Consider the following 22,491-nt stretch of genomic DNA (forward strand, 5'->3'; position numbering starts at 1 on the left):
GGGGGGGAGGAGGTGCGACGTGTGGAGCGTGGATGCGAGCGGGTCTGGCAGCGGCGAGCGTGAGGTGGGGAGGAGGTGCGGTGCACAGCGTGTGGAGCTATGAACAGTGCCAACTGATCAGGAAGCCGATTAATCGATTATTGAAAAAGTTGACAACTTTTTCAATAATCGATTATAATCGATTATGTCGATTAGTTGTTGCAGCCCTATCAGGAGTAGTCAAATTTTCTAGCACCTTGAATGGTGAATTGCAAATTAATACAAATTATTTATGGAAAGGAAAAGCTCTGCAAGTAAGCGTTTGAAATAATTGATTTCTTCATGCTTTTAACCGCAATTTAGGTACCTAACCCCTTCACATCCACCATCAGTATATAAAAGTTCTTTTAGCAAGTGCCCAGTGCTGAGAGAACTTTTATAAACATTTAACGTTTCCAGCTTTCAGTTACTCTTGGCTCCTGTGTATGTATACATGGGAGATAGGGACTGTGTAAAGCGCTGCTTAAATTGCCAGTGTTCTATAAATACCTGGAATAAATAAGTCTCCAGGAAGGGAACTGCAGACTGCCGTGGGAAGGCTATAAGATTTGATTGGTAGCCATACCGATCGAATCCTGGTCTATTTTAACCTCTTCACTGCCGAGGCCACTTTGGTAATGGAGTGGAAAGATGAAAACAATCCTGCGGGTTTGGGTTTGTTTTCTTCTGTGCTGCAGCCTCTGTAGTGGGCTGTGAAGTGAAATCAGTAGTTGTACAGCCAGCCAATCCTTTTTTTACATGTGCGTAGGCAAATGATCGGATGGCCCCTGATTACAGATTTGGATCTTTGTTTTTCACCACTTTCCAAGCACACTTAACTTTTAGCCTAGAAGTATGTGTTATTCATTAAGCCAGCAGATTCTCAGCTTTTTATATTTAACCCATTAGCAATAGATTGCTCTACAGTAACCCATGACCCAGGGCGCCCCGTTAATTGTAGGCATTGTACTGGTAAATGCCTAATATCTACAAATCTAAAATATACGCACTTGTTTACTGACCATACAGGACTGACGTGTGTATCAAAGCCTACACATAACAACTGTAAAAATATTTTTGGTAGGCATAATACAGAAGTATCGTGAGGTTAACTAATGCAAAACGAAACTGCTAAATTTGGCCTTGGTGTCCAGGCTTCAGTGACCCCTTCCTGTGTCAGGAATCCCAGGTGTCCCCATTCAGATGAGGCCACTGTACCCATTCAAGTAAATGACCAGGTGACAGCAGCCGCATCTGTCATATATTCGGTTTCAGATAGATGATTATCGCTGGACGCATCTATCCTGCATCCAGTGACAATCATCTATCCTGAACTGCATGTTATCATACCATGCACGATTACATGCAGGCTGCCGTTGACAGATGCAGCCACTGTCACCCTGCCATTTACTTGAATGGGTACAGCAGCTGCATCTGAATGAGGGCACCTGGGATTCCTGAAGCAGGAATTCGTACGCTCTTGTTCCAGGGATCCCAGAACATGGTATAAGTCCCCATGTCAATGAGGCCTTATAGAAACTGTTGCATAGCACTTTTAATGTGAGTTGGCACTTCTGGTGCCACACCAGTCCTTTTACATTGTTAATTTGCTGCATGTCAAATATGCCAATATGCACACTACAAAATTGATGTATTCCCCCCCCTAAGTGTTCACATAAGTGAATTCAGTATTAGTCCCCTCCTGCAGATAGCGTAGGAGAGGGCGACAAGTACTCTTAGAACTGATATAAAAATTTGAATTTGATTTGAAACATTGAAAAGACTTCCAATCACATATACAGTTCTGTACTCCTCTATTCATTTTCAGTGCATACATGAAGATGTTCCCTTGTGTAGTGCGCTTTGAAATGTTCCTTTTTAATGACTGGAAATGAGAAATAATCTCAGTTATTCTACATACAGAAGCTCTTAAGAAAGAGGATATTTATAGAAATCTGAACCTAATCTGGAGTTTTGCAAGTAGGAAGTTACACAATCTTTCATATGTTCCTCATATTCACAATGTGCAACACCAGTCCCTGGCCATGATTGTGACAACGTCGTGGGAAAGAAAATCTTATTTCTTCTTTTTTCTGTTCCCTGTTTAGGAGAACCAGTCTAACCAGGAAAACGTGGATGAAATCTACAAGCTCAACCCCATCCTGCGTCACACAAAGAGTCCTCTATATGCACCGCTTTTACCCTTTCCCTGCGGATCCGATGATCATTCTTGTAAGTGTGAAATTGCATTTTAAGTGGCGCAGATGTGATTCTATCCACCATCCAGAGATGACTGATATCCATCTGTATATCATTTTTTTTATTTTCTGTACGATATTCCATCACATTTACATACAGAGTATGTAGTAGCATTCCGATCACTACTTTACAATGTAATGTTCCTAGCACAGATATACATGCAGACCCTGGTGGGAATATAACCCAGTGTCCTGAGACTGACAGATAATAACGCTAACCATTAAATTAATTCAAATCCAACTTTGGGCTAATTTTTTTTTATATGGTCCCCAAGCTGGTAGGTAAACTTCCAGTTATCTGGCACCCATGGGGATCGGTAGGTACCAATTCATCTGCCGGCTAGATTATGCAGCCGGCAGGTGAATGTAAACAGCGGGCAGTGGGCAAGGGCAATAGTCAGCCTGTTATTGGCTATAATTGCATTAGCAGGCTAGCTATTGCACCCGCCCACTGAACAGAGCAGCGCGAGAGAGAAAGTGTTCCCTCAGGTCTCTTCCTCTGCTCAGTGGGCGGGTGCAAAAGCCAGCCTGCTATTGGCTATTGCAATTTGAAATAGCCAATAGCAATCTGGCTATTGCACCTGCTCACGGTGCAGAGAAGTGGACCTAAGAGAGAAAGTTATCTCTCATGTCCACTCCTGCTAAGTGGGTGACTGCAATAGCCAGCCTGCAATTTAAAATAGCCAATAGCAGGCTGGCTATTACTCCAAGTTGTTTATATTCAGCTCCTGACTACGGAATCTGAACGCTGGCCGGCAACAAGATGTGAACATAGAATTTTTTTGGTTGCACATGTCTCTCAAGCAACTGGCAAATATATGGAGGACATAATTTGCCGGTTGCTTGAGAGTGCCGGTTGCTTAAATGTCGGATAATGGGGAGTTTACTGTATTAAAAAAAAAAGCTCTGGTTGCCCTAACTCCGGAGCTGTCAACCCCTTCGCCCCCTTCCCCTGGGTTCTGGGTTAACTGACGCCCTGCGCCTGGCATTCAAAGCCTTTCTGGAATGAACAGACCTTTATTTATTTTGGTAATGTTGTGTGTTTGATGTATGATGAATGACAATTACAGTTAGACTTTCTTGGTGATGTTATATAAACACAGACAAAGTGTGTCTAGTGCAGGGACCAGTTACTGGTAATCTCCCAGTGTATCATCTGCAAATGGGTCATTTTCCGCAAGTCCTGTTAGTCTTGAGGGGAATTCCCATGGCCACGAAGAATCAAACTGTTGTCTGTTAACAGGGACAGTAGACGCTGTGGCGTTTGGAAATGCCTTATTCACTCTGTGTCCTTTGATCCCTTGTCCTTATTCCCACCCTTCAGTCTGGCAGAAAATCAGCAGTCGTCCCACATTAAATATTAAACTTGCAGCTCTTCTCCCTTATCTTCAGATCTGCGCCAGCTAAAAATACATTTTCCTTCACCCATCCTATAGCTTTGTCAAGCCTCTTCTTTTTATTTTGTCTCTGAAGTATTTTTACTTTTCCCTTGTTGATGTTCTATACTGCTCTTACATCTGACCCTCCACTACTCTATTTAACCCCTTTCTTCTTGTTTCCAGTCTCATACTGTTATGTCCACTTTTTACAATTTTGTATTTTGTATTTTTTTTTGTTAGTCTCCAGTTTGTCTGTCTTTGTGTCAGTGTTCATTAACCATACTGCATGCCTGCATGTTGCTATGACTAGGAATGATACAGTCAGTGGTGGAACTACAACCATAGCGACCGATGCGGTCGCTATGGGGCCCGCGGCACTGGGGGGGGCCCGGATCTCCGCTGCTCTCCCCCGCTTGAATGGGCTGAGGCAGTGGGGATCCGAAAAAAAATGGACAGCGGAGGAGCCGCTGCCGTCCTGAAACTGACAGGAGGACAGTGGCTCCGCTCCCCTCCTGCGGTTTGATCGAGCGCAGCGGGGAGGAGAGCAGAGCCGCTGTCCTCCTGTCAGTTTCAGGATGACAGCAGCTGTGTGCGTGGCCGAGCGGAGGATCGGTAAGTATCATTGATATTTACCGATCCTCCGTGTGCAGCACAAACACTGGAGTGATCGTCTGATCACTCCAGTGTTTGTAAATAACTGGGGACACATAGTACCATGTGTCCCCAGTTATGAATGAACAGGAGGTGATCTACATCACCTCCTGTTCATTCATTAAGTTATCAATGGGGAGAAGCACTCAGTACAGAGGCTTTTCCCCATTGAGAATCTGCTTGATAGTAAATATCTTACTATCAGCAGTTTGTGAATGAATGGGAAGCCTCTGTACTGAGTGCTTCCCATTCACTGAGAGTTTCTTTTGTAAAAAACCATTAATTTAACTGTGGCAGCGCATGGCAAAGCTTTGTGACGCATTCCCGTGCGTTGTGATACCTTGTGTTGTAATTAAATATACTCCTGTATCATTTTATCACAACACAAACACCAACACAGCGCAAAAACCATGTATAAGATGAATCGCTTATTTACAGTTTAGCGTTCCTTCTTTTTTTTTTATAATCCCCCTTTCCTCAGCCTCTCATGGTGTGGCAGTATTAAAGTAAAGTGTTAGGCTTCATTCAGGTGCCATTCACACCAGGGCGGAAGCGTTTCACCGTGGTTTCTGCACGATTTTTGAAAGAGCATTTTTGGCAGTTTATTCACGTTTCAGCACATGCTGATCAGCGCATTTCTATTAAAATGGGGGCAGGGCGTTTCGTTGGGGGGGGGGGCTTACAAAATTTTGCTATGGGGCCCTGGGATTTCTAGCTACGCCCCTGGATACAGTAATCCACTGACCATTGCTGTCATTCCCATGTGTGGTCACGTTGTTGATGTGACCACAAGGTCACTTCTGTGGCCCTTAGTGGTTGAGCTCCAGTGTCACTCCTTGTCAGGAACAAACCTAGGAGAAAGGCATGAAGTCACAGCACCGAGGTACCAGCATTTGTTGACTCTGACCACAGTTTTGGAGGCGGTGTAGCGGCCATTTGTTTCATGATGAATTAAAGAAGCTCAGCTATGGGCACAGCAGAATAATGACCCGTCTGGGCCCTATGTAGTGTGAAAACATTAATATCAACCGAAACACCCTAGAAATCAGGCATGTCACAATTATTTTACAGCAACAAACCAGCAAGTGTGTTGCCTTAGTGGACTGGGATGCCATTCAAAATGGGAACGGGAGTAAACGCAACGCATATATGTTGCATTAATGCAGTGTTCTCACAGCGCAAAGATGTAAATGGGCCCTCAAAGTTGTCAGAAATAGCTCTAAATTGTGATTTAGCTTATTTTGCAAATATTACTCTTTTTGGATTTGGCAACTTCCTTCTCACTTTTTATTCCCCTGCCTTTTTTACCTTTCTTTTCCTATTTTATTCCTCTGCTATCATTCCTCTTCTCATCCTTTTCCCTCCCCTTCTTATCTTTGCCTTCCTTTCTCCTTTCATTGCTTCCCCTCCCCATCCTATCCCTTCCTTCACCTTCCTTTTATTATTATCAAAGCTTTTTTTTTTTTTTAATCAAACTGTGTTTTTAAAGTGCTTTCCTTTAAGTGGCTGACCTTATTTACTCTTTTATTTCATTTTTTTTTCTAGTCCATAACATCAAGGGTTACACAGCTTTGCGGGATGAGGCAGTGAAGCTCTTCAATTCCCTCCAACAAATGGAGATAGAAAGAGACCCTGTACCACTGATGCAGGGGGTCCTCCAAACGTGCCTAGACCTTCGACCTCTACGAGACGAGGTTTACTGCCAAGTCATCAAGCAGACCACTGACCCCCCAGAACCTGGTAGTTTGTCTAACCTCAGATACTGGCAGCTACTTACCTGTATGAGTTGTACTTACTTGCCTAGCCCCGCTGTCCTCCGGTTTCTCCAGTCCCACCTACACAGGTAAGATATTAATATAATGAGAATTATAAATGATTAGACTATTTCAGCGTTAGGCAAACAAATCTCCGGAACAGAGTTAGGTTCTGAGCTCTAAATCATCATTATTGTTCTTTTGACCTTGCTGAAATCCCCTTTTACAGCAGCAAGTGGCCTGTCGCCCAAACTGTCCTCTTCACTCCTCTCTAGACCTTCGGCTCCCTAGCTCCCTCATGACCTGCTCCTATGCTCACCTTAGGACTTCTCCAGAGCCTTTCCCATCTTCTGGAAATCCCTACCCCAGCCTGTCCAGCTATCTCCTACTCTGCCTTTAGGTGATCCCTGAACACTTATCTCTTCAGAGAAGCCTATGCTGCCTCTACCTGAAAACTGAATTTTTACTTTCAGCATCAGCTCATCATCAATATCACAGCTATTAATTTTTGTGTCACTTGCCCCTTTCTTTTAGAAGCTCACACGAGCAGGGCCCTCCTGACACTCTTGTCTTTAAATGTTTTGTAACTGTACTGTAAAGCGCTGCACAAACTGATAATAACGGACTGATGTGCTTCCATCTCACTTCATCCTCCTGCCCTGGAGTACATTTTCTGGCAACCCACTTACATCCCTCTGCTGCTCCCAAGGCTAAACAAAGCTTAGAAGGAGGGAAAGAGCTTATTAGGCAGTGTCCTTCCTATATATTGACACTCCTGTATGTCCCGATATGTCAACACACCATAGTTGTCCAGAGCAAATGCACTGCAACAAGAGGGTGACAATGCTGCTGGAATTTGAATTTGGAATTTGAGCAGCAATTTTGCAGCGTTGTCAGTTCTCTGCAGGAAGTGATGTCAAATGAGGCATAATGGCAGGTTTAAACGGCAAGAAGTGCAGAAATTAAACAGAGGTGCGAGTTAGAATGTATGTGACTGTAATGATTGAAGAAAGCACTTTGCATATAAAAAAATTATACATTTGCCTGGACATACACTTTCAATTCTGGGGAAGTATTTATTACCAAATCTTCTCTACAATATGCCCATAAAAGAACAATATTTACATGCTTACACAGTATGAGCAGAGGAAGTTGAATAGCCCCCATTTTCTAGTGAATATAACAATTTTCAATCAAAGGCTAGAGTGATTTTTATTATAGTTCATTAATCCAATGTTCCATTATTCTGTCTAGAACTCAGACCCATTTCCCTGACACAGAAATGGAGAAGTACGCTGACTTCATCCTAGCATCTCTGGAGAAGACGAAACAACGAGAATATGTTCCATCCTACGAGGAGATCTCAGTACTTATTCAGAGGCAGGCACTGATATGCACTATATACTACCCTGGATCTGGTGTCTGTAAAGTTCCTATCACTTCTCACACCACTGCTGAAGAGGTAAGCCCTGGTTAGCCCCTAATAGCTGCCAGCTAATCAAATGTTTAAAGGACATTTGTTGTCACTGTTTGTAAATGATAACTTAAAAGAGAACTAAACTAATGTCCTCCTGTGACCCAAAACTCAGCATATAGCAGGCTATTACCCATTATATGCTGACATTGACAGCTGACTCCACCTCTCTAGAGTCAGCTGTGCTCACCCTTCCCTAGTCTGTCCCTCCAATGAGCATTACAAGAACAGAGTGGGGAGGGGAGAATACCTGTGGGGAGTGGTAACTAACAGTTATTGCTCTCTGCAGGGAGAAGACTGTGAGCTGAGCGATCAGCAGTCACATGATCGCTCAGTTCTCGATCTATAGAGCCGGCGGGTGACAGCTGCAGTATAAAATGCTTGCTCCAAGTATTGGGAAAAGTACATTTTACTCTCCCAATACTTCTCCTTTAACACTGCTCATCAAAAACATTTTGTAAATGCTAACTGGGGGCATCAGTGTGATAAAAAAACATATACATAGTATTGTAAGGTAAGTGTATGATTAAAGCTGAATTCCAGGCAAACAGGTAACATTGGAACAGGAACAGGGGCCATTGTGGGGGTAATTTCAGTTTCCCACATTGGCTGGGAAACTGGAATTACCCATCAAAAAGGCATTTGAAATGTATCCATTTTACAGAGCTTGTGTTTGTAATTAAGACATTTCTAGGGGCAGCTCAATTAGTCTCAATTAGAGATGCAAGCAACACCCTATTACAGATGAATGTATTAAGCTCTTGCCAGTACCACATTTTGAGCAGTGTAAATGGAAGGAGAACATTTTCAAATTACCATATCCTGTGTTTATGTCACACTTTAGAAGTCTACTTTTGTAATGAAGTCACAGATGTAAATATCCCATTATATAATCATCTGATTGGCTTTTTAAAATGTTTTTATTGGACAACCCTAATGTGCGGAAACAAGAGGGTGGAATAGTCCTGGGGGGCGGGTGGGGGGCTTGGGTAGGCAGTGCTCTAGCTTGTTTATATCTGTATTATAAAGTTACTGATAATTTTAGAGTTACACAAAAATGGCAAAGCGACCTTTGTTTCTGTAAATATGTATGCTCATCTCCAGCCAAACGTTTTTTTAGTTTTGGATAGAGTATGAAAGAATTAGAACATCTGTCAGGTTTTAAATGCTGATCATTTTCTGTTTGACTTTAAATACAGTTTCTGTCCCCATAGAGGAAACTCGTGTTTCCTTCCTGTTCTCTGTGGCATCTGTGTAACTAGACAGGAAGTGAGGGGAAATCAATTTATAAAAGTTACAGGAGAAGTGAAAAATATGGTGAAAGAGAATCTGTCACAATTTCCTGCAGAGCGGGGTCTGACACTTACACTTTGCCAGGTTCACACTCTTCGGAACTTTTCTCTGTAAACTATACTTTTCAGTTTTGTTATTCCACAAAACCAATCTAGTTAGTGTAGCACTTCATCTTACACATATGTCCATTTACACTGTTGCATAGCCCTGATGAAGCTGATGCAGATCTTTGAAATGTGTTGGCTTGTTTTGTTTTAAATGATTCACAATCAAGAATGTTATACCTCATTATATGGAAGAAGTATCCTCTTGAATGTTGAGTGGCGCATCTGTCATTTCTTATTTTTACTTCTTCTGCATCTTGTACACGCAGGATTACATACCTCAGCAATAAATAATGGGCTAACTTCTTCCCTCCTCCCTTTTCTGTTCACATTGGGATTGGATTATGTGTATGGTGTGCCACATGTCTTTGGATATAAATGCCAGCGTTTCTTAACCCTTTTTCAGTCACGGTACACTTTAAAAGTAAGAAAAATCTCGAGGCACTCCAGTCTAAAATGTAAATGTATAAAATGACATGTGGGACCACACAAAAAAAGTAGTTTTTGCCCTTCACATCAGACCCCCACCTTTCACATCCAAAGACCCCTCTATTCACATCCCCCCACATTAGGAGCCCCTCATCACATCACAAGCCCCCCTTCACATCAAAAGCTTCTCTGGATGGATCTCACCCTCCCGAGATTAGCGTCATTTGTTTCCATGGTGCTGGTGCTCAGCCCCCCTGCACCATGCAAAGGTGTGTGAAAATTTTGAGGCCCCCCTAGGGTGCCAGAGCAGCCTTGAGAAAGGCTGATATATGTAAATGAAAGTTGACAGAGGTTCTAACCCTTCCACACTCATACTAAACCTAGAAATAGAGGCTGCCTACAGCTGGGAGTTACCATTATTTATTTAAATAGTATACTTTTTTCATGTTTTGCTTGTCTTTTACCTTTATTGGGCTTTAAATAAGTATTTCTGAGTGTGGTTTTCTCTTCACAAAGTTCCTTTTGTAATAACTGTCTTCTTCATGAAAACTGAAGAACAGGAAAGTGTCTGCATTGCCCATAATAACCAGTTAGATTTTAGAAATCACTTTTTAGATCTATAATAAAGAACCAGGTAATCATTGGCTGTTTTAGGTAACATAGACATGTTCCTTCCTCTAGTATTTATACATCAAGCTGCTGTAGCGGTCATTGAATGACATTACAATGCTTTCACCATTTTGTCCCTTCACACAGCTGGTTGCTGAGCTGATGAAAAGACTCGATCTGAGTTCCAGTCTAAACTTATTTGCCCTCTACGAGCAGAACAACCAATATGAGCAAGCACTGGGCAAAGCCACTATCATCGCTGACACTCTCACCAGGTTTGAAAAGTAAATAGAATTTTATTTTTGGGGTTGCAGAGGGAGGGCAGACAGGGAATAACATATATAAGGACTTAACGCTGTATCATTTGTAAGCTTAGTGTTAATATATGTGATATGACAATTGTGCACACATCTTGTTCATCTGTATATTTGTTTGCTTCCAGTGAAAGATGTTACTTTGCTTGATTCTGAATGATAATGTATAGTTAAAACATTTGAAAATAGAACTTGTCAATTTCCAGTGCATTTCTGCCTGTAAACACTCAAGGCCCATGGCCGGATCATCTTCAGAGTTCCAGCTTTTCAGCAGAAACATGCATTTAGACAAACCTCCACCCCAACGTTTTTTGTAAGGTGCTTAGAGGTACATTACAAATGGTAATCTTAGACTCTGTCATGACATATCATGTTCTGAAGGTCCCAGATTGATTTACAACAGTGGTGGAACTACAAATCCAGGGCCGTCCCTATAATAAGGCAGCGTGTGGCGGCATTTGTGGGTGGGGCGGACAGCAGAGTGGCATCTCTGCTGCCTAATGTTTCCAGTGTGCCTGCCTCCCTTTTTTCCTCTGTCCTAAACTTCCTGGTTCTGGGGGAGGAGATTGAGGGTAGAGGAGCCATAGGCTCTTTCTGCCGTCAATTAAGCTGTGGAGAGGAGGGGCGTGGCCTGCCACAGGGCTGTGTGTGTCTATGGACGCACACAGCCACTGCGGGAACTCGCACGCACGGGTGCCTCCATAGCAGCCACTTAGCTGCTGGCGGCACCCGTGCAGGGGGCGAGAAAGACACTGATGCGTGGACTCACTCGAAAACGTAGAATTTAATTGATTTTTTTTAAATAAGAACAGATTGTGCCAACCTTATATACAAAAAAAAGAAAGGAAGGTTTAATGTAATTTTAAGTAGGAATATTATGTACCATTCTCTGAACATAGGCTAGTAGGGGTAAAAACTTGTAGATGATGGAGGTTAAAGATTTTCTGCTACAGTGGAGCAGTGATCGGAGGACAACAATACATGTCATAGAATGCAGACATATTCTCATGCTAGAGTAAAAAAAGTTTGGTCTGTGTGGAGCATGACAGCTTGTTTTTATGTTGCACATCCCTTTGTTACTAAATTGGTTAAAGTAGTCTTTCTTTTTTTATAGCCTTACCTGTAAAGATAAAGGGTTTGAAACAAGATGGAGGTTGTACTTCAAGCTGTACTGTTTCCTTGACCTGGAGGATATACCTAAAGACAGTATGGAATACTCTTTCCTTTTTGAACAGGTATTGTCTCCTCTCTGATCAGTGTTTACCTATTTCATGAAATGATACAAGACTCCATTGGCCACCATATGCTTCACTTGGGTCTATTGTATTTTTCTACCTGAAGAAACCATTTGAAATGTATAATTTCCATTTAGACTTTCCATTTCCAGTATTAGCAAGGGGTAATTGTATTATTTGTTACAGGTCCATGAAGCAGTCATCCAAGGTTACTTACCAACAAATGAAGAGACATTACAGTCACTGGCTGCTCTCCGTCTACAATTCCTCAATGGTGACTTTTCCCCCAATGCACCATTTCCACGGCTAGAGGAACTCTTCCCTATTTACATTCTTCACTCCCGTGTCTTGGCATCCAGTAAACCCCCTGTAACACCAAGGACTCCCTGCCCCAGCTTTCACAAAGGCCTTTTCTCTGGAGCTCTCCCCAATGGGCTGTGGAACAATTCCCTGGTTAAACAGAAGGCTGAAGAAAGCCAAAAGTTCAAGGGTCGGGTAAAAGAGGAAGGGGCCAATATGATGTCTGCTATTGTAGACAAATGGAAGGCCCTTAACAGCATGGAGAGAACAGAGGTCATGACCTCATATTTAGCTATAGTGAAACAGTGGTCGGGTTATGGATCCACGTTGTTTGAAATTGACTTCTACATGGTAAGTTAGTAGTGATTAACAATGCATACTGGTCTGATGTTATCGGTGTACCCTAATGTTCAATGTTGTGACCCTTACTTTTTAACCTATTTATAAATTATATAGAGTTTGAAATTAAAAGCACAAAATCTGTGGTTGCAGATGACACCAAGCTATGTAGTGGAATAAAGTCCTTACAAGATGCTTCTATTGTACAAGCAGACCTGATGAATGCACTGTTTGATTCGGCAACTATGTGGCAAATTACATTTAGTGATAAGTGTAAAGTTATGCACTTGGGGACTAAAAACACACATGCTTTATACACTCTAGGACTCTAGGGGGAGTATATTTAGGGGAGTCAATGATGGAGAAGGATCTGGGAGTTCTAGTAGACATGGGGTGGTGTACCTCTGGCCCTCCAACTGTGGTGAAACTGCAAATCCCACTAGGCATTGCAAGATTCTCACAGGCATGACTCCCAGAGACAGATACATCATGGGATTTGTAGTTTCACCACAGCTGGAGGGCCCCTGTGGTAGACCATAGACTCAATAATAGCATGCAATGTCAGGCTGTAGCGTCTAGCAAGCAAAATCCTTTCTAGTATTAAAAGGATATAGACTCCAAATAGAGAGACATAATAGGCCCCTGTGCAAAGGTTAAATCTCTTTAACCTTTGTACAGGGGCAAATTAGAAGATTAGTAAGACCTCATCTGGAATATGCAGTTCAGTTTGGGGCTCCAGTTCACAAAAAGGATATCATGAAATTGCAGAGAAGGGCAACTAAACTCATAAGAGGCACGGAGGAGCTCAGCTAGGAGGAAAGATCAGCTGATCTGAATTTGTTCTCTCTGGAGAATAGGCGATCAAGGGGGGACATGATCACCGTGTACAAATACATAAATGGTCCATATAGTGAGCTTGGTGCCAAATTATTCACTATAAGGTCACTGCAAAGGACAAGGGGGCACTCTGCGTCTGGAGAAAAAGCGATTTAACCTCCGCCTACGGAAAGGCTTTTTTATAGTAAGAGGTGTGTGGAATAAACTCCATCGGGAACTAGTTCTAGATAGTTCAGTTAATTGTTTAAAACAAAATGAATTGCATTTCTAAATGCACAGAATATAACTGGCTATTAACATTTATAAGTAGTAACACCAGAGAATGAAAACATGAATGCTTTAAGCTAATAGTAAGGATTTTTCTCCTGTTAGAGCAAATTGGACCATGCTTTATAAGAGTGTTTTTGCCTTCCTCTGGATCAATGGTGAATATAGGGTTCTTTATATAGGGGTTTTTTAATGTATTTTTGTATTCATTTCTGTCTATTGTTAGAGCTCAATGGACTTGTGTCTTTTTTTAACCTATGTAACTTTGTTGCTATTCATATGTATTGTACTAACAAATGACCTCAAGAGGCCCTTTCACCAAACCATTCCTTTTAACAACAATCTTCGCATATAATTACATGTGCATTTAACGTAATGTATGCATGCTATTTACCTGTAAATTCCTTTGTGTAGATATCCAAAAATCATGAGACTGCTGCTGGGTGCCGCCATCTTGGATGTGGCAGGGGGTAGGCAAACTCTGGCCCTCCAGCTATGGTGTAGCTACAAATCCCATGAGGCATTGCAAGACCCTGATAGCCACAGAAATGACTCCCAGAGGCAGTTGTGTAATAGGATTTGTAGTTTTACCACAGCTAAAGGGCTGGAGTTTGCATATCCCTGGTCTATAGCATTCCCCTTTGCTCCTTCCCCAACAGATCCATATTCCACGGTCAACTGTTAGTGGTATTATAACAAAGTGGAAGCAACTGGGAACAGCCGCAACTCAGCCACGAAGTGGTAGGCCACGTAAAATGACAGAGCGGGGTCAGCGCATGCTGAAGCGTACAGTGCGCAGAAGTCGCCAACTCTCTGCAGAGTCAATAGCTACAGACCTCCAAACTTCTTGTGGCCTTCGGACTAAGACTGGGATGCCATTAAAGTTCATGTGTGTGTAAAGGCAGGCGTCCCAATACTTTTGGCAAAATAGTAATTGTATGGCAGTGTTGTCAGAATACTCAAACAGTAACGGCAGTGGTTTTGCTGCAGTCACTGTTCAGCTGAGATTTTTTTGGACTGGCTCCTTCGACAAAAGTTGATTCAAGACTTTACTTTTTTTGAGCGAGGAGGCCACACACTGCTTGAATTTTGGGCCGGGAGGACAGTGTATGGCCAGCTTAGGCCTCATGCACATGGGTGTCTGAGGATTCCTGCCTCAAGAACCTGATGGTTCTTGCAGCAGTAATCCCACGTGTACCTTTTCAGATGTGACAGTGTGCCCATTCAGGCTAATGACATGGAGACAGCGGCCACATCTGTCTGTGACTGCATGTAATTGTACATGGAACTATTACCTGCGGATTGGGAGAGATGTTTGTCCCGGAACGCAGGGAGCTTGCTTCCTGAGAAAAGCATCTCTCTCGATCCACATACCGTCATACCATGTACGATTACAAGCAGACAGTGATGGACAGATGCGGCCGCTGTCACCTTGTCATTAACTTAAACGGACATAGTGGCCGCATCTGAATGCGCACACCTCGGATTACTGACACAAGAATCTACAGGTTTTCTGCAGGAATCCACAGACACCCGTGTGCAGGAGGCCTTAGTGTATGCAATAAGGTATCAGCAGACCACGGAGTAGGTTGGTTGCAACATTTTATGTGACTTGTTCAGGTTCAAGTGGTAGTGCAGAGATTAGCTTAGATTGATTTATTACCTAAAGCAAAGTACTACATTATGGAAACAGTCACTATGTATACAAAAGCACCTACCCAAAACATCTACAGAAATAGGGCTATTTAACTTTTCATTTACGTACCTGGCTTACGCTGCTCTGATCAGTAGTAGGTGTCCATCTTCTGGGTTCCACACAGTTCTCAGTGGTTCCTCCTGGTTAGCGCTATGTCATTACAGGAGACAGTGGTGATTTGGAGGTCAGCAGGAGGACAAGTGAGAATTGCAGGGGTCCCTGGAGATCGTCACTTCAAAACGTGTTGGTTTCCTAGCTGACTTTGAGGGTCCATTTTTACTGATCAGAGAGGTGTTCAGCAGTAGGGTGGCAGGAAAGGTGAGTATTTAGTGTTCTTTACAGGCAGCTTTGCATGGCCTGTGTCAAGCAAAGCCAAAGAAATGGGCCACAGACATTTTGGTGTTTAGTGTTCTTCTCTATGAAACAAGTTCTATGTGTTCTGTTGTCTAGTAGATGATCTGATATTGTATCATTCTTAAGAATGTAATTGAGTGTTTCTCCATTCTTTATCATTTACCCAGAGTTCAGCAGGGAACTTCTCACAGCGGCTGTGGTTGGGTGTCAGCGCCTCGTCCCTGAGCCTGTACAAGCAGGGAGAAGTGGAGCCATTCGAGAACATTCAATACAAACAGATCACATCTTTTGGGGTATCAGACAGCTCCACTTTTAAAGTGTCTGTGGGAGAGAAAGAAATGACCTTTGAAACTTCTAAGGTGAGATATGCGGATTAACCTGTCTTTTTTAAAGTGACTATTGTCAGTTCTCTTTACTAGGAGCAACAGAGATGCAAAGGGATTTTTGTAGGAATAATCAATGGAGACAAAACAGAATGGTAGCTGCTCAATCAATTTATGACTAGCAAAGGGAGGGGCATGTAAGAGGTGCAAAAAAACGGGGATCACTGTGACTTAGGTCTGAATCCCGGTCTGGACGCTATCTGCAAGGAATTTGCATGCTCTTTTTGTGCTTGTTTGGATTTCCTCTGGGTACCACACTCAAAAGATATGCTGGTGGGTTAATTGGCTTCTGTCTAAATTGGCCCTGTATGCATGTGAGATTAGCACTGTAGATTGTAAGCTCCTCAAGACCAGGGACTGATGTGAACGTGCACTATGTAAAGCACTGTGTAAATTGTCAGTGCTAAATAAATACCAATAATAAATAAATAATAAAATCTGAGTTTCCTACACTATCATGGTAATGGATTCGAGTAGAACCATGTGTGGTCCTACTCAAACCCATGGGAACGCCAAGAGAGGGTCTTACTGTATAATGGCTGAGCTGACAACAAGAGACACAAACACAAACCCATGGGAACGCCAAGAGAGGGTCTTACTGTATAATGGCTGAGCTGACAACAAGAGACACAAACACAAACCCATGGGAACGCCAAGAGAGGGTCTTACTGTATAATGGCTGAGCTGACAACAAGAGACACAAACACAAACCCATGGGAACGCCAAGAGAGGGTCTTACTGTATAATGGCTGAGCTGACAACAAGAGACACAAACACAAAATGCAATCAATGACAAAAATCAGTAACCCAGTGAAAAGCGGAGCTTGTCCTCCACTTCCTCCTACACCCCTTTAATATGCCTGTGGTGGCCTTACTGACCGATAGGGGGGTTTGTAGGTGGGAGAGGGCAAAGCCAAGCGTGACATACACAGGAAAGTGATGGCAAATTTAAATTGTTACAGTTGTCACCTGTACAGGTTGTGAGGGGAATCCTTCAAATGGAGTCACTTGTTCCGTTGACAACTGTCTAAGGCAGAGGCAGCCAACTCCAGCCCTCCAGCTGTTGTGGAACCACAAATCCCATGAGGCATTGCAAGACTGGCAATTATAGGCATGACTCCCAGAGGTATGTTGGGATTTGTACTTAAAGCAAAGCTGGAGGGCCGGAGTTGCCCACCCCTGGTCTATCAGGTGATTGCATCTCACTTTCAAAAGCTTTTGATTCACACCCTGGTGTCTCTAGGACAAGAGGTGGAGAAAACAGGACAGTCTAAAGCTAGCCATAAACTGTTTTATTTCTTCCTTCAACCTGCTTGTGGGCTGAACAAAAGAAAAATAACAGATTCCTCCATCTACGCTAAACAGCGTGGATAAAGGAATCTCCCGCTGGGCGAGTGTGCCGCTGTCAGAATACCTAAACAGTGACGGCATTGTGCACTCATGGTCTACATTGTCACTACAATATAGACATAAAGTGGCTCAAAGAGGCTGCAAGAGATCAGCAGAGCAAAGATGCAAAAAAGGTGGAACAATGTGAAAATACAATTATATGGGGGAAAAAATGTTACTTCTACTTTAATGAATGAATGACCTACGTCTACTCTTTTCTTGTCAGGTGGACGAGATTGCTCAGCTGATTAATACATACCTCACCTGTATCAGTACTGGGCCTCACATGACAGGAGAAGGCGACAGCAATGTATCTGAAGAGATAAGCGAGGTGGTGTGATCTGAACTACCTGGTACCTTTCATATCTGACAGCTGCCAATGCCTGTGCACGTCCTTGTATCGGCAAATGAGAGGAGACCTAACGCTAGCGGTCGACTGCTTGGTTTGCCCTCATGAGTAAACATGGACTTACAGTTTTGAAAGCAGATAAGACTGTGTCATATGCAGACATCAACATGTGAATACTGGGCTTTCCATCAAACCAAAAAACGATTTCCCTCCGTAGCACCCCTCAGGTCCTGCCATGTTGTTTTCTTATATAATTCAACCATTTACACAGCCAGAAATATATATATAGCATATTTATATACCACCAGAAAAGGACTTCAGGATGGAAGGGTGTCTAGATCAGGGTGACTTCAATGTAATTATATACATGACACTTACCTCCATGTCCCCAGTGCCAGTGTACATTTTGGGAGCTGGCACACCTAAGCTGCCATGCTGCTGCCATGCTGCTTGGCAGGTTGTCAGTTGTCTGTAAAATCCCCATAGACGTCTATGGGGCCAACAACTAATTTTAGCAGACTGCAGAACACTGTGCGGAGAGTATAAATGTACTCAGCTTCCAAACTTTACACCTGCAGAGGAGGCACAGATGGGAGTGTAATACACTTAAAGTGATATTAAATGTTTTTCAGTTATTTCAAATGCTGATTAAATCCCTTACAATTGATGCTGCTTTTTGAGGTTTCAAAGTTCTAGTTTCCTGCAGAATCAGCTGAGCACTGATCCTGACTTCCTGTTTTAGGGTGACTCCTTTCCCTTGCAGGGTCCTATAGAGTTGGAGCCTGTTGTTTGAAAACTCAATATGGGCAACTCAACCAAAACTAAAGCAGAAAGAATCTGATCTGGTGCAGTTACTCTAGTAACAAATCAGCTTCTCTCTCCAGTTTGTTCGGTTAAGCTTTAAAAATTAAAGATAGAAGCTGATTGGTTGTCATGGACAACTGCTCCAGATTCTGTCTGGTCCAGTTTTGATAAATTCCCCTCAATGACTGTAAGAGTTTGGGCAAAAATGTACAGAAATAGTTTGCTGGGGAATGTTTTTGATCTGTATATTGATCTCATTATTGAAAACAGGTTTGAGAGCTTAATACTTCTTTAATGATCTATATGTAAGTGTATTTACATAAGACTAAAACAGCAGCTTTCACCCAATATTCACACATTTTTCTATGCAGATGAAGTGTGAATCTTGGGTGATAGTTGTTTGAAGCTTGTATAAAAACAGTTATAAATAGAGCGCTTAGTTCAGTTTAGCATCTCACCCCGATCTTGAGTCCTTTCATCCAGGAGTTCATGTTTGAACAGGATCTCTGTCACTGGCAGAAAAGATGAATGTTTCCAGGGAGGTAAAGCAGCATATCCGTTTCATGATTTTATAAATAATGTTTGTCCAGCATTGTGTTTAAAGAGAAGTAATGTTATTTTTTTTAAGAACATGCTTTATATAAGGGAAAAACAAAGTTTATGTTTCAAAAGCACTTTAAGTTATCTATTTTGTTTTTACGTTTGCGCTTATCTGCATATTATTATGTTATGGGGCAAAAGGCAACATACACTTATTGGAAGCGGTTGGGTGTAAAACACACCGGGGCGAGGATACAAGCCATCTCTTCTAGCCATTGAAGTTGATCTACTAAAGGAGTATAACAAAGGGAATTTTCACTTAGCTAAGCGAATGAGGAGAAACTGTGCTGACTTTCATCATGCAATCATGTAAAAGCAAAAATCCAGGTTTTTTAAAAATTTTCCTTGCACATGATTGGGTGAATTGTCCCTTTACTTCATGTCATGCACAAATATAAGTGAAAATTCACTTTGCAATGAGAATGTGTGTTACTGTAGTAAACCAACTCCGTTATGTTTAAATGTTTTGCCATTTTGTCGGTTTTAGGGTTTAATGTTCAATTAACCAATCACTTTCGGTGGACTAGCATTTCAAGGACCAGTCACCCTAAAATAGAATTCACCTTTATGCAAAAAAGGTACTTATACCAGTCACAGTTCTATATGTAAAGTTTAGGAAACGTTCAAAACTCAAGATATTCGGCATTATATACATTTTTGTTATGAAGCTTACTGCAACCTGTTATTCTATGTGATTCCTGCTGAACTGGCTGAAATTAAAGCTGTGGATAGGCCTGTCAACACCATCGACCACATCCTCGATTAAAGTCATTTTAAAAATCGACAGAGCCGGGTGAGAAATTGTCAGCCAAACAGTGATTGTGTCCAATGAATGCAGTCACTGTTCGAGTATTTGGACAGCTGCCAGGGCTGCGGCTGTCTGAATACAATAGTAGGCAGTGGAGATTCCCCCATGCATACTGCCTTCATCCATGGATGAAGGCATTGATTGATTGACGTGCTGAACCAGAGAACTCTAACAGTGTATGCCTTGCTTAAAGTGTATATTAACTTTTGCAGTCAAACATAAGAAATATATATATATATACATATAGAATAGGTTTTTTTTTAAAGTTTGATTTATATATATATATATATTTTATGAGTTCTCATTTACATAGCATACCTAAAAAACAAATAATTTTTTTTTATCTTATCCTTTCACGTTTTTCTGAAGCAGGCCTTTGGGTAGGCTGCAGGCTATCCTGACCTATTTCATAGAGGGCTAACTAAGGGAAAGTACAGTAAATAATATTCATAATAAAGTCAAAATGTTTTCAAATGCTGATGAAATCACTTACAATAGGTGCTACTTCTTGATGTTTAAAAGTTTTAGTCTCCTGTAGAATCAACTTGTACCCTGAGCACTGGCCCTGATATCCTGTTTTACGGTCTTCGCGGGTTCCTTTGGAGCCACCCTTGTGTGTGCTAGTAAGCTGTGTGTGTCTCCACAAACACACACAGGTACAGCAAGGCAAGAGGCAAGACACTCCCTGCTTGCTGCTCCCCCCCCCCCCCCCCCTCCCCCCAGCAAATATGGAGGAACACATTTTCTATGACAAGGAAGGCATGCCCCGTTACCTAAAAACCTGGGCAGCATGTCATTTGTTCAAAGACATGGATACTTACGCTGCTCTTACTCAGTGACGACCTGCTTCTTTCCACTTTCTGTTCCATATCTGCTTGCTGCCCCCCCCCCCCCCCCTCCTTCCTCCCTTCTCCTTTCTCTAAGCTAGTAGATTGACAGCTGCTGGAGACTGTGCTATCCTTTTTGATCTTGTACTGGACAGGAAGCTTAGGGAAGCCAACCTGAGAGAGTTGGAGCTGTTTGGAAACATTACTAAAAGAAAAAAAAAGTAAAGAAATACTTTGCTGGATAATGTATATTTCTTTGTTATGAATTTATTTTGGAAAAAACATTTGAGAGCCTAATACTACTTTAACATACAATGTACCACCAATATCTTTACCCCTAATATGATCTTCCGTCACAGTACAGGCTGGGTTAATTATGGTAAATATTTACTCCCCAGCCCCTCCTTAACATTACATAGAAGGTGACAGCTAGGTAAAATTATTAAGCAAGTATAAAAAAAACAAAAGGTAAGCAGCAATTTTTAAATATATTTTAAAATTCTACTATGTGAATGAGAACATGTAACAAATATAAAGTAGGCCTTATCCCAATTTAACTGCAAAAGTGGAAATACACTTTAAAGGAGTTTCACCAGAGTTTTGTAAAAGTGTTGCTGTGCAGGAAACAGCTGTGTGTATCACAATCTCTCCTCCCAGGACTGGAATTCTCTGTCTGGTTATCTTCAGGTTTGATGAGCTGCTAAAACATTTACACATATACCTTTATGTTAGGTTTATGAGCTTTGAATAGGATTATGCTGCTGCCATCTTTATATACTGTTCCTGGACTGCCACATATTTTGAGTAGAAGAACCAGGGTTTAATATAGGTGGGAGTTGATCGAGTGGATGTCATCATTCTAGAGTATTACATATCTTTGCAGTTGGGACACCATCTTTCCCCGTCTCAATCACTATACATTCAGGAATTAAAAGATAACTAAACCCAAAAATGTCATCTATCACAGCCACACAGTCCTTAGATGTGGGGGCTGCATTCATTTTTATCAACTATGAAAAATCCCTGTTGATCCTAAATAAATAGCCATAAATGCAGTGTCCTTGTCACTTCCTGTGATCTGGACTTAATACACAAACAATGTTATCTTTCTTGGATTGAAGATTAACAAAGGCAGACATGTTTGAAGTCCGGCCTTGTGTGACAACAGTGGCTCCCCCCCATAGATAATGTAGAAGAGTAAGCGAAGTAACTCAAGGACAAGAAGGGTTATTTGTAGAATTGCCAGGTGAAAACAAATGTAAATAGGCCTGAGAAAAAGAAAACGAATGCAGCCACCCCATCTAAGGACTGCAATACAGGTGGTCATCGGTTTACAACGGTTCAATTTTCACCAATTAAAAATGGCACCCTTTTCTGGGAGTGTTGTAAATTGAAACCAAATATATAATGTATGTCAATGGGAAGTGAGGGAGTTAGGTTCCAGACCTCTCTCAAAACAAGGAACGGTTCCATAAGGAAACTGGTGTATACCGAAACCCAGTAAATAATGTAAGTCAGTGCAAAGTGAGGAAGTTAGGTTCCAAGCCTCTCTCATTGACATAAGTAACATAGTGCAGGTACATTTTATTTAAAGCTCCTTGTGTGAGCTCCTGCAGCAGCTTTAAATATAATGTACTTGTATTTTATCACTTATGTAAATTTTGAGAAAGGTCTGAAACATAACTCCCTCACTTCCCGTTGACTTACATTATATACTGGGTTTCAATTTACACCGGTTTCTATTTACAACCATTCCCTCAGGAACCTAACGCCAGTCTAAATTGAGGGCTAGCTGTATATTACATTTTTGTTTTTGGGCTTAGATACGCCTTAACATAAACCATTGCTGCCTTTTTAGACTGAACAGAAAATTATTTGTTTTTAAAAAGCCTCTACATTTAAAGTGAGCATGTGCTTTGACCATGTTGGCTAAAGGAACAGATTCTCTTTAACGGAGGCCCCATCAGCAACTTACACTTTATTTCCTGCGCTCTATTCAGCCACCTAAAGGAAATAGCAT

General features: G+C 41.9%; 1 protein-coding gene across 1 annotated transcript in view; it reads left to right on the top strand.

Moving 5' to 3' along the window:
* Window positions 1-17,749, top strand: part of PLEKHH3 (pleckstrin homology, MyTH4 and FERM domain containing H3) — an 81,049-nt gene extending 63,300 nt beyond the window's left edge. The window contains exons 6-13 of the mRNA XM_018567784.1: window positions 2,127-2,250; window positions 5,852-6,149; window positions 7,315-7,522; window positions 10,117-10,253; window positions 11,398-11,518; window positions 11,705-12,169; window positions 15,479-15,670; window positions 17,310-17,749. Coding sequence (XP_018423286.1) covers window positions 2,127-2,250; window positions 5,852-6,149; window positions 7,315-7,522; window positions 10,117-10,253; window positions 11,398-11,518; window positions 11,705-12,169; window positions 15,479-15,670; window positions 17,310-17,423 — 1,659 coding nt within the window. The 3' untranslated portion in view covers window positions 17,424-17,749. The remainder of the gene's footprint in view (window positions 1-2,126; window positions 2,251-5,851; window positions 6,150-7,314; window positions 7,523-10,116; window positions 10,254-11,397; window positions 11,519-11,704; window positions 12,170-15,478; window positions 15,671-17,309) is intronic.
* The last annotated feature ends 4,742 nt before the right edge of the window (window positions 17,750-22,491 follow it).

This window comes from Nanorana parkeri, unplaced genomic scaffold, assembly GCF_000935625.1.
Source record: "Nanorana parkeri isolate BGI_ZX_2015 unplaced genomic scaffold, ASM93562v1 scaffold1092, whole genome shotgun sequence".
Classification (NCBI taxonomy): domain Eukaryota; kingdom Metazoa; phylum Chordata; class Amphibia; order Anura; family Dicroglossidae; genus Nanorana; species Nanorana parkeri.